This window comes from Sceloporus undulatus, chromosome 4, assembly GCF_019175285.1.
Source record: "Sceloporus undulatus isolate JIND9_A2432 ecotype Alabama chromosome 4, SceUnd_v1.1, whole genome shotgun sequence".
Lineage (NCBI taxonomy): Eukaryota > Metazoa > Chordata > Lepidosauria > Squamata > Phrynosomatidae > Sceloporus > Sceloporus undulatus.
The window spans coordinates 239,148,219-239,161,266 of NC_056525.1; the positions used below are offsets into that span (position 1 = coordinate 239,148,219).

At 38.1% G+C, this 13,048-nt stretch overlaps 1 protein-coding gene across 1 annotated transcript in view; it reads right to left on the reverse strand.

Moving 5' to 3' along the window:
• DNAAF11 (dynein axonemal assembly factor 11) overlaps positions 1-13,048 on the reverse strand; it is a 40,269-nt gene that overhangs the window by 12,521 nt on the left and 14,700 nt on the right. Inside the window, 4 exon segments of the mRNA XM_042464470.1 lie at positions 2,829-2,924; positions 4,890-4,959; positions 6,233-6,298; positions 9,215-9,292. Of these exon segments, the coding sequence (XP_042320404.1) occupies positions 2,829-2,924; positions 4,890-4,959; positions 6,233-6,298; positions 9,215-9,292 (310 nt within the window).

Here is a 13,048-nt window from a genome sequence, read left to right on the forward strand (position 1 = left end):
AAAATGCACTTTTTTTCTGTTAAGCTTTTAACGTATTGACTTAGTACCAATACCCTTCTGTGCCTACGTTTCAGTACAATAGGATATTCTATATGCACTTTGAACAGGGGCTATGAAACTGACATATAAATCAGGAAGCTCTGATTCAAATCTCTTCTTTGCCATCAGTTTCTATTAGGCAAGTATCACTCTCTCAGCCTTTGCTGTACATCTGTAATATCACTCCTAATAGCAAATTCAGCTGTGTGTGCCATGAAAATTGCAATGAAAATGAGACTGCTGAGAAATAAAAGATAAGCATGTGGGCATGCTTGGGGGAACCCTAGATTTATATGAATATTTACAAGTCATTTTTAAAAAAATATATAAGTGGTAACTGCACAAAGAACTAATGAGATCAGAGCAATCTCAGTAATCCTGGAATGTTCACTGACAGTTGCAAAGTAGGAAAATGGTGCAGTGGGATTGTAGTGCCTTCTTTGGGGAGAAAGGCTGACTAGAGAGTTCTGAACAAGAACATTTCCTTTAGGTGACCAGATATACTGTAACATTTTGTTGCAGGTCCAGTATATGATGAGAGCAACACTGACTCAACCTTAGAGCTGAGGTATGTCTTACAACAAGTTAGTACATTCTAACTGTTGTTGTTAGCACTATTATTATTATCATTATTATAAAAATAAAAAAATAACTTAGCTATATAAGAAACTACTGTAGCTTTAAAATTCATTCCAGCTTTTGCAAACATTCAAAACATCCACCCACAGAGATTCTAAATGTTCAGAGTGATTTCAGAGACATCCAGTTGGAATGCTAACAGATACTCATCTTTAGTGGATTTTGAATGTTTTGGAAAAGTAGATTTTAGTCAGATTAATAAGATTTCAGGCACAATTCCAGTTACTGATGAAGCTCCAAACCCATCATTACAGATGTACCATCTGAGTTAATAAGCAGCCTAGGAAGACAAAACAGATGGTATAAAGTTGAAGGAGACTGGCTATGTATATCTCAGATGGGAAGATACATATTTTAAAAGATTTAAGAACAAATGCAAAAAGGAAAAAAAGAAAGAATGGAAGAGGAATACATTGTTGATAATGCTTTCCATTGATCACGAATTACCTTGGGAAGAAAAGCAAGGCTGGCATCTTGATGCATCAGCTTATCAAGAAACGAGAGCCAAGTGGAGAAAAATATACCCTGGAAGCAAATGGGGAATTGTTTTCAAATGGCTGAAATTCTGCACAGCCAGCTCTGTCTTTCTCTCTGTGTGTATTCCAAGCTGGGCAGCTGTAGAATGTGCTATACAAGGAAGAAAAATGCCCTTCTATAACTTTATCTTTTCTTTAACTTTTGTTTAAATCCTTGTAAAAATCTTATATGGGGGATCTTTGGTATCTGCTAGGGTTTGGTTCCAGGACCCACCATGGATACCAAAATTTGGGGATGCTCAAGTCCCATTAAATACAGTGGTGTAGTAAAATGGTGTTTCTTATATAAAATGGAAAAATCAAGGTCTACTTTTTGGAACATTTTTATTTTTTGAATATTTTCAAGCTGTGGATGATTGAATCAGTGGCAAGGAAACCCATGGATACAGAGGGCTGACTGTCAAAAAGAAAAGAAAATGTTTGGACTTTAGGTTTGCTGGGGAGAATATGAAAATACATATTCTTTTTTATCGGTAAGCTTAAGGTCTTCAAGCAGCATTTTCAGAAATCAGCATATGGCACTTTGGTGTCCAACAGGTTTATTAGCTTATCTCAGGTCAATATTAATTTTCTCTTCTGTACTATTACTTGCTTATAATGGATATGAGGAAACTTTAGGCTTGTAGAATCTGCTTCACATTTATTTTTTAAAGTTAAATGCCAAATAAACAGGGATGTCAGAGCAGAAATTGTAGCAAACCACTTAACTCTATCACTTAGTGGACTTTTTAAATTATTATTATTATTATTATTATTATTATCATCTCCACTAATTTTTGTCCTCTTTTCATCAATTCTGCCTTATCCTCTGAGACAGTGAAGGTTAAACTATCAAGAAACATTGTTTTTTAATGACAAGTTTTGAAAACAGCAATTAAATTCTGTAATTAAATGGGAAAATTTCAAAACAGCCTTCAGAATAGTTTCTCCTTTGGCAAACTATTGGATGATGAATAGCAAAGAGAAGGAAACAACTGTAGCCAATAACTTTAATTAGGAAAGATCAAAATTCAGTAGTTCAGGATCAGCTTTAAATGCAGAAAATCTCAGATCCAATCACTAGCATCTTCAGGTAAAAAGATTCCAGGGAGCAGGAAGTGATCCTGGAAAACTGCTGCTAGTGACAGAAGGAAATAATGGGCTAAACAGTTTTTTTTTTTAAAAAAAAAAAAGGTCCCATCTGGCATAAGCAAATTTTTACACTCCCAGTTCTTCATAAATTATCATTATTTGATAATATACCATCTGAAATTATAATGCAAGATGCCATATCCCTGAAGGCTATGCATGAGAAAGCTCTGATAATCTGGCAGACAGACTGATCACTTTAGTGCCATAGTTTTGAAGATGCTATTGAAAAAGCAATCCTCTTGGAAAGATTTGCAATCCAGTTCACTGTGGTTCATCTTTCAAGCAATGTTTTTACATGGTATTTCATTAATAATGCCATCCACAGTCTGGATGGTCATACAGTAGGAGATTCTGAAAGGGACATTTTATCATGCACTTTGCAGTGTCTGGAAGGCAGAACACCCAGAGAGGGATGGAGAATATTTGGGCAAGCAAATGATACTGGACGTGCATTTAGCTTTTCTGTTGCATATCTTGTCCTACCTTTGGTAGGCTGATAACTAAATGTCCAGTTGTCTGAGATCTTCTAGCAATGCTGCTATCTGGCTTTACTTCTCCAGGAAGCACAAGTTGAAAAGGCTAAAAAAAAATCCCAAACAGTTATTTGACATATATATAATTTTCTTTAAAATATATGTAATTTTACCACCATTATTTTTGTAGACCTTTGGGGAAATAAAGTATAGAAATGAAAAAATATTTGTAACCCAGATAGAAATACATAGTAATATGACATGGCTATAATCCAAAAGGATTTATTCATTTAAATCTCTCTTATGGTATATATTAATGTCAATCGTAATGGCTGATTTGCCTCTTAAACAGTCTTCATTTGCATAGTAATTGTGATGTGTGTGTGCTTGCATGTGATGTGAGTGGTACCGCTGTGTGTTTGTGTGTATACTTACAGCTTCAGTATTACCAGTAGAGAATGTGACATTTCTAAAGAAGGTTATTCCATAAATTAAACTAGAAACTAAATGAAAATAATTATGCTAGTCTATTTAGATGGAAAGGATTTTTAAAATCAACATGTAATGAATGATTACAAATAGGGCTTCTAACTTTTAGCTTAACAGCGCTGGCATTTCGAAAACCAAATATAAAGAAAATGAGAGATCTAGAGGGATTAAAGTTCTCTCTGTTCAGTGTAAATTCTAATCCCACATAAATGCTTACATATTTTTTCTGATATATGCATACACATACATACACATGCATCATTTAAATGCTATATATCCAATCTTTAATTAGACAGTGAATTTTCAATTGGCTTTGCTAGCTGTCCCATTAACTATGACATATGAAGAGCATGGTTGTTGTTGTTTTCAATGTGTAGGAATCCTGTCATACAGTTCTGTATGTTACTTGGCATTGTTATTGTTCATTCTATTTTACCTTTATTTCAAAATAAAATGAAATAGAATAAAATTCCACTTGAAAAGGGAACTTAACTACAAATTCCAGTCTTTCTGTATCACCATTCAAAAGTGGATTCCAATTTTGCTCAATAATACCCCCCCCCCAAAAAAAAATGTTTTTAAACAGTAAGAAAACATTTCAGCTGCATTCCAGTTTCTACCTTTTAAAAGGTAGGTAGACGTACCCTCCATTATAGAAGCGGGTGAGTAGAGGCACACACAACCTTTGTGTGTGCGGACAGCAATGACAAGCAAAAATACTGTAGCTTTCAAGGTTTCTCATCAGTGCCTTTGTGGAAAGAACTTTATTTCATTGTTAGTGATGCCATGAAACATGACACCTAGTGCAACCTGATAAAACATGGAAGTGTTTTGAGAACACACAGGAGACTACAGAGAGGAAGAAAGAAGTGGGAAAATGTTGATTTATTCCCACACCCATTATCCTATGTCTCACTGAGGGGAGAGAATAGGCTAAGAGAAAGCTTTCACTGAGCCCAATCCAGTCCTCTTCTGTAGTCACAGAGCACTCCTTGTGCTTAAGATAAGTGTGGAGAGGGGTAAACTGGGGATGTTCTGCCTCATCAAATCACTCCTTTGAACGTCCTTTGTCACTGATAAAACTATTGCATTTGTTTCTGCAGTGAGTTCAGGATGCCAACTGGGTACACAGATACTGCATCAAAAAAGTATGCTGTCCCAGAGAGCAGCTTCACACTCCAGCTACAAGCTGTTTTGAAGGCAACATGAGATGAAGCAATGACAGAAGGAAAGGAAACTGTGCCTTCAGCCAATAGGCTGGAAAATTCTGAGGAAGCCAGAAACACGGCATATGAGCTGCTGTGGTAATGCCATAGGTATGTCACTTGGCATAGAAGTAATTCAATAACAATATCATCAGATTTATTTTAATAGGGTCGTGCAACAACAAAAAATTAAAAATGTATAGCATCCAGATCAAGAGAAGTAGGAGGGCCACTACTCTGAGATCCAACTTCATACATCTCACTGGATCATCACATTAGAAGTGCCAGTCAAGGTCCATGCTAAAGGAAGAGATAAAAATAGAAACTACAAATGAGTCTAATTAATCCACAGAACCAACAACCCAAAATATACTAACCTTTCCTTTGACCATTACACGGACATAACCAGGCTGTACATCAACATCAAGGAGAGAGGTGTCTAGATGCCTATAGGATGAAAAAAGAGAGTACATTTAGTTTAGTGTTCTTCTCTTCCCTCCCACTGGCCTTAGCAAAATTCAGAAGGCTGTGTGCATTATGCTGTATTGTTTTCCCAATTCTCTAAACAGCCAATCATTTTTGTCTTTAGACTTCCCTACTGCTTATGGCAACAAGGAATTTTGAGTAGTCTCCTTAGAGACTAACTAAAAAGTTAATTACAATGATGGACAGCAAAGAGTGCACTGAAAACTTACAACATCTTTGTAATAGGGACCAAGCTTTTAAATCTACAATTCTCAGGATGTCTGAACTAGTGCTCTGATACTGGCTTAATTTACAAATATACTGAGAGAGAATACTAAAAGCAAGCAGATACCACCTATAAAGTTCAGATCTGCAAAAATCTGCCAGCCTCATTGAAAGCTAAACCCATTCTCTTTCTCTCTCCTCCTCTCTCTCCTGTTTACTGTCACTAAAAATTGTCAGTTGTTGTTTCTCATATACACATACACACCTACCCCATGAACTGTCATCTTGCTGTAGATTCCGAACTACTTTCTCCCTCCTCACACTAATCATATATCCTCTGAGGACATGTTAATATCCACTAAAACAATTTTTAAGATTCAAATCAGGAATCCCTCTAACCAGAACCATAATTAAGGGCTTCATTCATGGTAATCACACAACTACACACAGGAACTAAAATAGTGATAAAACTAAATCAGCAGGAAGATCTAAGATACAGAGGAAATCAGACACAGCTGGGTTTAGATAGATAGAGCCATCAGTCATTATGGGTTGAGGTACAATTTGCATGAAAGCACATATGAAATGCTTATTGCTCTAGTGAGATAAGTAAACCAGTCTGGTTTATGTTACCCTTGCTGTGAATGTCATTTCAATAACCTCACACAAAAGGCCAAATAGATTGGATCCTTTATTCTTTTTTTTTAAATTTGTTTTAAAAACTTGTGGGACATCAGCATGAGGTTAGTAGGGGCTGCAGTGGCATGACATTTGTTCACTCTCTCCCCAAAAGAGTTTTCCTTATCCCTTTTCTCCAAACACCAGTATTTTGTCCCATTAGTAAATAGGTATACTGACAGAGTTGTACAGTTTCATCCTGACCATTGCATGTGACCAATTTAATCCCATCCAGTTTGGAAAGGGAAATGTGAACAAAAAGCCATATGATGAATAATCTGTAATATTCATTAGTGTCTAAAAGTATGAAAAGCAGAAATGTGTGTGTGTGGGGGGGGGTAATAATTCTGACCTGTAGACAGCAAGATCAAGGATGAATTGGTTGTTTTCTTCATCATCTTTTAAGGAAAAAGGAAGTCTGGCAATAATGGCAAAAAGATTTGAACAACATAAATAGAACTGAATAAAATGAATAAAGTACAGTATTGAGTTCTAAGCGATAGTGATTTTATATTCATTTCAACATGAGCTAGCAATTAATAAGACAGATATCCTTCTCCCCATACAGCTGCACAATCCTGAATAAATTGTATGAACAGTGTTCTAGTTTATTGCTGGAATTTAAGTTGAAGAAAGATGTGAGGCATGGCACAAGGTCAGTTTAATTCCAAGTTAGAGATTCATGCTGAAAGAGAGACACCCACTGGTAGAAACACCTGATGTTTCTATATTATCTATATGAAGCAGATTTTTCTTTGGCAAAGTGCTATTTGTCTCCTATTATTTCAAAGAACTTTACAGAGCAATTAATTATTCTACAGATAAAAATTTGTGAGGAAACCATTAAGGAAATGGGAATCTGACATGCTAGAAATATTTGGCTAGAAATGTATAAAGCTTTTGTATACCAAACCAATGGCTAACTTTGACTGGACGCAGCCATTTATGGTCCATATAGAGCTCTTTCTCGTCACATTTATTGTTGTTGTTAGCTGCCCTTCAGTCAATCCCAACTCAAGGCAACCCTTTGGATGAGACTTTTCCAAGAATCCTTATCTTCCACTGTTTTGCCAGGTCCTACAAATTCATGCCTGTGACCTCCCTAATTGAGTCTGTCCACCTGACATGAAAACATGGAGTCTTCCATTCCTTCCACTACCCTCTACTTTCCCCAGCATTATTGTTTTTTCTAGTGATCCATGCCTTATCATTATGTGGCCAAAATATGACAGCTTCAATTTGATTATTTTGGACTCGTTCTGCACGGGCGGAAAGTACGTGCACGACATGTACTAGGGTTAGAAAGGGGCGTCCTTTCCAGATGCCCCTAACCCTAGTACGCGCTGAGCACGTACAAAATGGCAGCGCCCATTCTACATGGGCGCCGCCATTTTGACGTAGCAGACGTGTCACGCCGCAGAAATGATGTCACAAGTGCGCCATTGGCGCCTTGCGGCGTCATTTCCACGGCGCAAAAAGAAGCCCCTTTTGGGGGCTTCTTTTTCGGCCGCCGGGAAGCCTTGCCGTCTGGAGGCTGAGGCTTCCCGACGGCGGAAACGGAGGCGCCAGCAGACCGCCCTTTTCAGGTGGTCTGTAACGCGCCTTGGCTTCCAAGGAGATTTCAGGCTTGATCTGTTCCAGGACCCTTTCGTTTGTCTTTTGGGCTGTCCATAGTATCCTAAACACTCTTCTCCAGCATCACATTTCATATGAGTTGATTTTCTTTCTGTCTGCTTTCTTTACTGTCCAGCGCTCACATCCATACATGGCGATGGGGAATACGACTTGGACGATTCTAACTTTAATGCTCAGCTATATATCTTTACTTTTCAAGATCTTTTCTAGTTCTTTCATAGCTGATTTTTTCATCCCATACAATTCAGTAACTCAACTTAGAACCTCCTAGATCAGTGGTTCTTTTTTACCCTTAGGACCCACCTTTACATGCACTGTACAAATGGACATCATGCCCCCCCAAACTTCATGTAGTATATGAATTAAAATATTTTATTTAGTGTGCATATTTCCTTATGCACATTTATGTATATTCATATTTTAACATTTTATACGTATGGTTCAATACTTCCAGTTCATGCTGGATTCCTTGACCACTCTTCCTTGCTGTTATAGTGAATAAGAAGAAGGGAGGGTGATTGGTAGTGGGAAGTATATTCCCTTGTGGTTTACATAAGGGATTTTAGACCACTATTCTTGTGAAAAGTGGCCATGCCCATACTGCGTCTCACAGCCTCTAGAGCCAATAGGTCCAGCAGTGAGCAAAGGAACCCAATGGTTATGACTGGCCAAGTTGCCTATGATGACATACAGCTTCATTCATCATGCACTACTCTCCATTTTTTATGGAGGCTAATAAAAGCTAAGTGAGAGACCACAAGTGGACACAGTGTAGGCACCAAGCAAGAACCTCTGTGTTGTGAGAGCTCTCGTTGCTTTTTACCAGTGTAAAAGAGTAATTGTTCTGGTGCTGTTGTTTTTTTCATTAAATAAAACTTACTGTAATTTGGGAGAAGCTACTACATCGTCACATACATGGTACCCTCATGGGCACTGACATTTCCAGTTCATCAGAGGTAATTAAGCCATGAAGTAAAGCTCTACTATCTGCTTCCTCCTAATTTTTGTAACAGTTTATTAAAATTAGACCTTCAGTAAAACTCCACTGAAAGAAGATAATACTGCATATCATTCAGTAACTATCGACAACACAAGTCTGGGGCCTAGAAACTTTCTCTAATCTGTCTATAAATCCCAGAACCATAATTATAATATATCAGCACAACATTTTAAGGTATTGCATACTTGTCGGTCTTACACAAGAAAGGCACTTCTATCCTTTTTTGATAGCTGCCAACACATACTTTTACAATGATATGGAGACATCAAAAAAGTGTATTTCTTGTGAGACAATGTAGATAAACACCAATATCTCTGTCTTGACATTGTTCATTTTTCTCCTTATAGTATTCAGGTATGCTGCAGCAAAATCATTATTACCTTTGTATCAATAAAATGGTGTTACCTGTGATGATAACTTTAAAATAATGTAGTCTGAATATGAAAGACAGCTAAGGGCACATCATCATTATTTCTACCCTACCAACCTAGAAGACCTCTTTGCATGGGGTCCTTATGTCTACCTTAAAATCCTGACTCTTCAAGAAAAGAACCAACGTCTAAATTCAGGAAAAATGGTTGCGCGCGTGTGTGTGATATTTTTTCTGTATCTGTTTCTTGTAAATGATCAAAATAATTAATGAGTTATTTGTCCCACTCTGACAAAGCCCATCTTAGGTGAAATTTTGTCTTTACATACTTGGGATCATTTACATTCAGAACTCTTCCTTCAGGAGTGATCATAGTCCTTGGTGGCTTCTCTTTCTTCAATTGTTCTCTATAAAAAAAACCAAACAAACAAGAAAAGAAATTTTCAGGTTTGATTTTTTTCTGGATTTTCATCCCTTCTGTAAGGCAGCAAAGACATAAATGGAAAATCAAAAGAAAACCTGTCAAGTGTGATTTAGTTTTTCATTACAACACAAAAGCATTTACTTTAATACTTCCATGGCATACCAGACATGTCACTTCACATTAGAAAAGCAAATAAAGTAAAACTATACTCTGATTACATTTCCAACCGGCTCACTCTTTTGGCTACTGAATGCCAGTCCAGTGAGGTCTTGCCCTGTCTCACAGAATTACAGAGCTGGAAGAGGTCCCAAGGATCACCCAATCCAACCACTGCCATGAAGGAATACAAAATCAAAGCACTCCTGACAGATGACCATCCAGTCTTTCTTTAAAAACCACCAAAGAAGGAAACTTCACCATTCTCAGAGGCAGCATAAGCCATTGTCGAAAGCTCTTACTGTCAATATTCTTCCTAATGTTGAGGTCAAATCTTTTTTCCTGTAGTCTGCATTCATTGCTCCGTGTCATAGGAGATTATGACACTGGGCTCATTTTTGGCAACCTCTCGTGATTATCGCATTACCTGCCAATTCCAATACTTTTGCGCTATGGTGCCATATATTTTCATACCATCATGTAATGTTATCTCAATATTATCTCTCTTTAGCGTTTTGCACTTAGGCATTGTTTCCTGTGATTGTTTAAGAAATACTTATATTTGTGCATGCATGTATGGATTTCAATTGCATCAAAATGGGTTACACACAGTCTTTAAGTTCTGCTTAACTTAACTTTAGCGACGCTAAACATTACAAGAAACTTGCATTGTAAACCACAAGGAATAGTTTAAAAGAAAGGACAGCGACCCTCTCGGCAGCCAGTGATGTAATTCTATTGCGATGGCCAAGTGACACACAAATTAAATTTGCTGAATAGCATTCTGGGAACTCCGACTAAAATTTAAAAATTGATGATACAAAACTTCAATCACGTTGAGCTTTCTCACTCTTGTGATAGCGCAATTTATACAATAGTGTGAAAGCATTCGTGACATTTCCCCATGAATGAAATGTTCCTGGAGTATTATTCTTTACTGCTGCAGCAAGTACAGATTTCATGCAATGTTGTGTGAAATCCTTCAGTGCAATTGTGTGATTATGGCTCAGTACAGACAGGACTATTGGGTGCCCTCGTCACGTGCTAGGGGTTGGCTGAGGGCACTCCGCCCACATGTGTCTCAAACCAAGCACGTGATGAGGGTGTAACAATGGCGCTGCCATTGTTACATTACAGGATGCCTAGCGTCTGCACATCACGGCATCATAATCACACCGCAAGAACCCACTTTTTTGCAGGCTCTTTTTGCTCCGCAGGGAAGTTCCGCAGTCTGGAGGTTGTAGAGCAAAACTAGGCGCTGGCAGACTGCCCTTTTTGCGTGGTCTATAACGGGCCTATCTCAGGAGCATTCCTTCTCCAACTGCTTCATTTCTCCATGTGATCATTTCCTTAGTCTCTGGAGCAGCAGAAAACAAGGTTGCTCCATCCTCAATATGAAACCCTTCCAAATATTTAAACATGGTTATCATGCCACCTCTTAACTGTCTCTTCCCCAGACTAAATATACCCAGCCCCCTATGTTGCTCCTCATAGGGCATGGTTTCCAGCTTTTCAACATCCTTCTTGAATTGTGGTGCTGAGAGCCGGACTCAGTATTCCAAGTGATGTCTGACCAAACGAGAAATATGATTACTTCCCTTGATCCAGACACTATACTCCTCTTGATGTAGCCTCAAATTGCATTGGCCTACATAACACTTCTCTAGCTTCCTCATCTTAACCATATGATTTTAATTAAACTTACTTCCAAGGGGGTACACTTAAAATCAGAGTGCATGGGTACTTGTTGTTCAGACATACTACAGAGGTAGTGCTATTAGGGAAACACTCTTTCTTGACCTCATTGTGTACAATCTCATGGGTGGCAATGATAGAAACAGGGTTGGCAATATTCAGCTTTGCAGGCTATTTTTTATTATTATTAGAACTCTGTGAACTGAACCACCAGTTGAAGCCTGAAGCAAAAGACCTCTCGATTGGATTTCTGCAATGCGCTCTACATGGGGCAACCCTTATACCATACTCGGAAGCTACAGATGGTATAGAATACAGCGGCCAGACTGGTCACTGGTACTTCCAGGGCCAGCCATATTACACCTATACTCAAAGATCTGCATTGGCTGCCCATCCGCTTCCGGGCACAGTACAAGGTGTTGGTGATAACCTATAAAGCCCTATATGGCTTGGGCCCAGGATACCTGAAGGACCGCCTCTCTCCATACATTCCGCCCCGCACCCTCAGAACTTCTGGGCAACAACTACTGAGGGTCCCAGGGGCTAGACTAACCTCCACAACGAGGAGGTCATATTCCATCGTCGCCCCGGCCCTCTGGAATACGCTGCCCATAGAGCTCCGCTCGGCCACCTCCCTGGCCCAGTTTAAGAAGGAGCTAAAACCCTTCTTATTTCAATCTGCATTTCCCGAATAAAGCTCCAATTGGTCTTCCCTCCCCGACGACAATTGGTGATTGGCTGATGGTGTTTTAATTTTGTTTTTAATATGAATGTAGTGTATTTTTATGGTGTTTTTGTATTGTTATATGTTGTTCACCGCCCTGATCGATGGAAGGGCGGTATACAAATAAAACTTTTATTATTTTATTTATTATAGCACTGAATACTTTAAGCCCAAGAATTTGTTCCAAACAGGGAATGGAATTCAGTCTATCTGGGCAAAGAGCATTTCTTCATTACTATAACCTTTCTTAATTTTAACAACTCCTCTGTTCAAGAGAACTGAGTGGGGAGTAATGGTGTTCCTGCTGTTTTTAACCATTATGAACAAAAAACCAATGCTTACCTACTGCAGATCACCCAAAGGCCTACCAGCAAATCCAAATTTAGAGTACCTTGTTCGAACATGTCATGCAGGTTTATCTCACTGACATCTTCTACTTATAAATATTCTTTATTAAATATATCTTTACTTTAAAATTAACACCTATAACCCACACAAAACCAAAACATTTATATATAAATAAAAAATAAAGATAATCATTATAAAAACATGACATTTCTAAAATATACAATACCACTGAGTTCTAATGCACTGGATGTTCCTTATAAGTACTAGAGCTAAGATTCTACCACTATGGCTTCCGATGGCCTGGCTTTATAATAGTTTACCTACTCTGCAAAATCTCTTTCTCCTTCCCATGCCTTCCCCCACATGAAATGTGTTAAAATAAACGGAATGTGCTAGATCCATCTTATTAGAACTCTGAGAATCTCCAGTTGAAGCCTGAAACAAAAGGCATAGCATTGAATACTTTTAAGCCCAAGAATGTGTTCTAAACAGGAAATGGAATTCACAGAATACACATTTCCATCTTATTGATGGAAATGGATCCATTCTAAGCATAACCAGCAAAGGGCCCAAGCTCAACTCAGGCTTGCATCCTTCCGAGGTCGCTAAAATGAGTACCCAGACTGTTGGGGGCAAATTAGCTTACTTGCTAATTAGCTTACTTGCTGTTCACCGCTATGATCTTTGGAATAGCGGTATATAAATAAAACATATTATTATTATTATTATTATTATTATTATTATTATTATTACTAAGGTCCAAAAAAACACTGCAGAAATAATCCAGTTTGAGACTGCTTTAACTGCCCTGCAAAT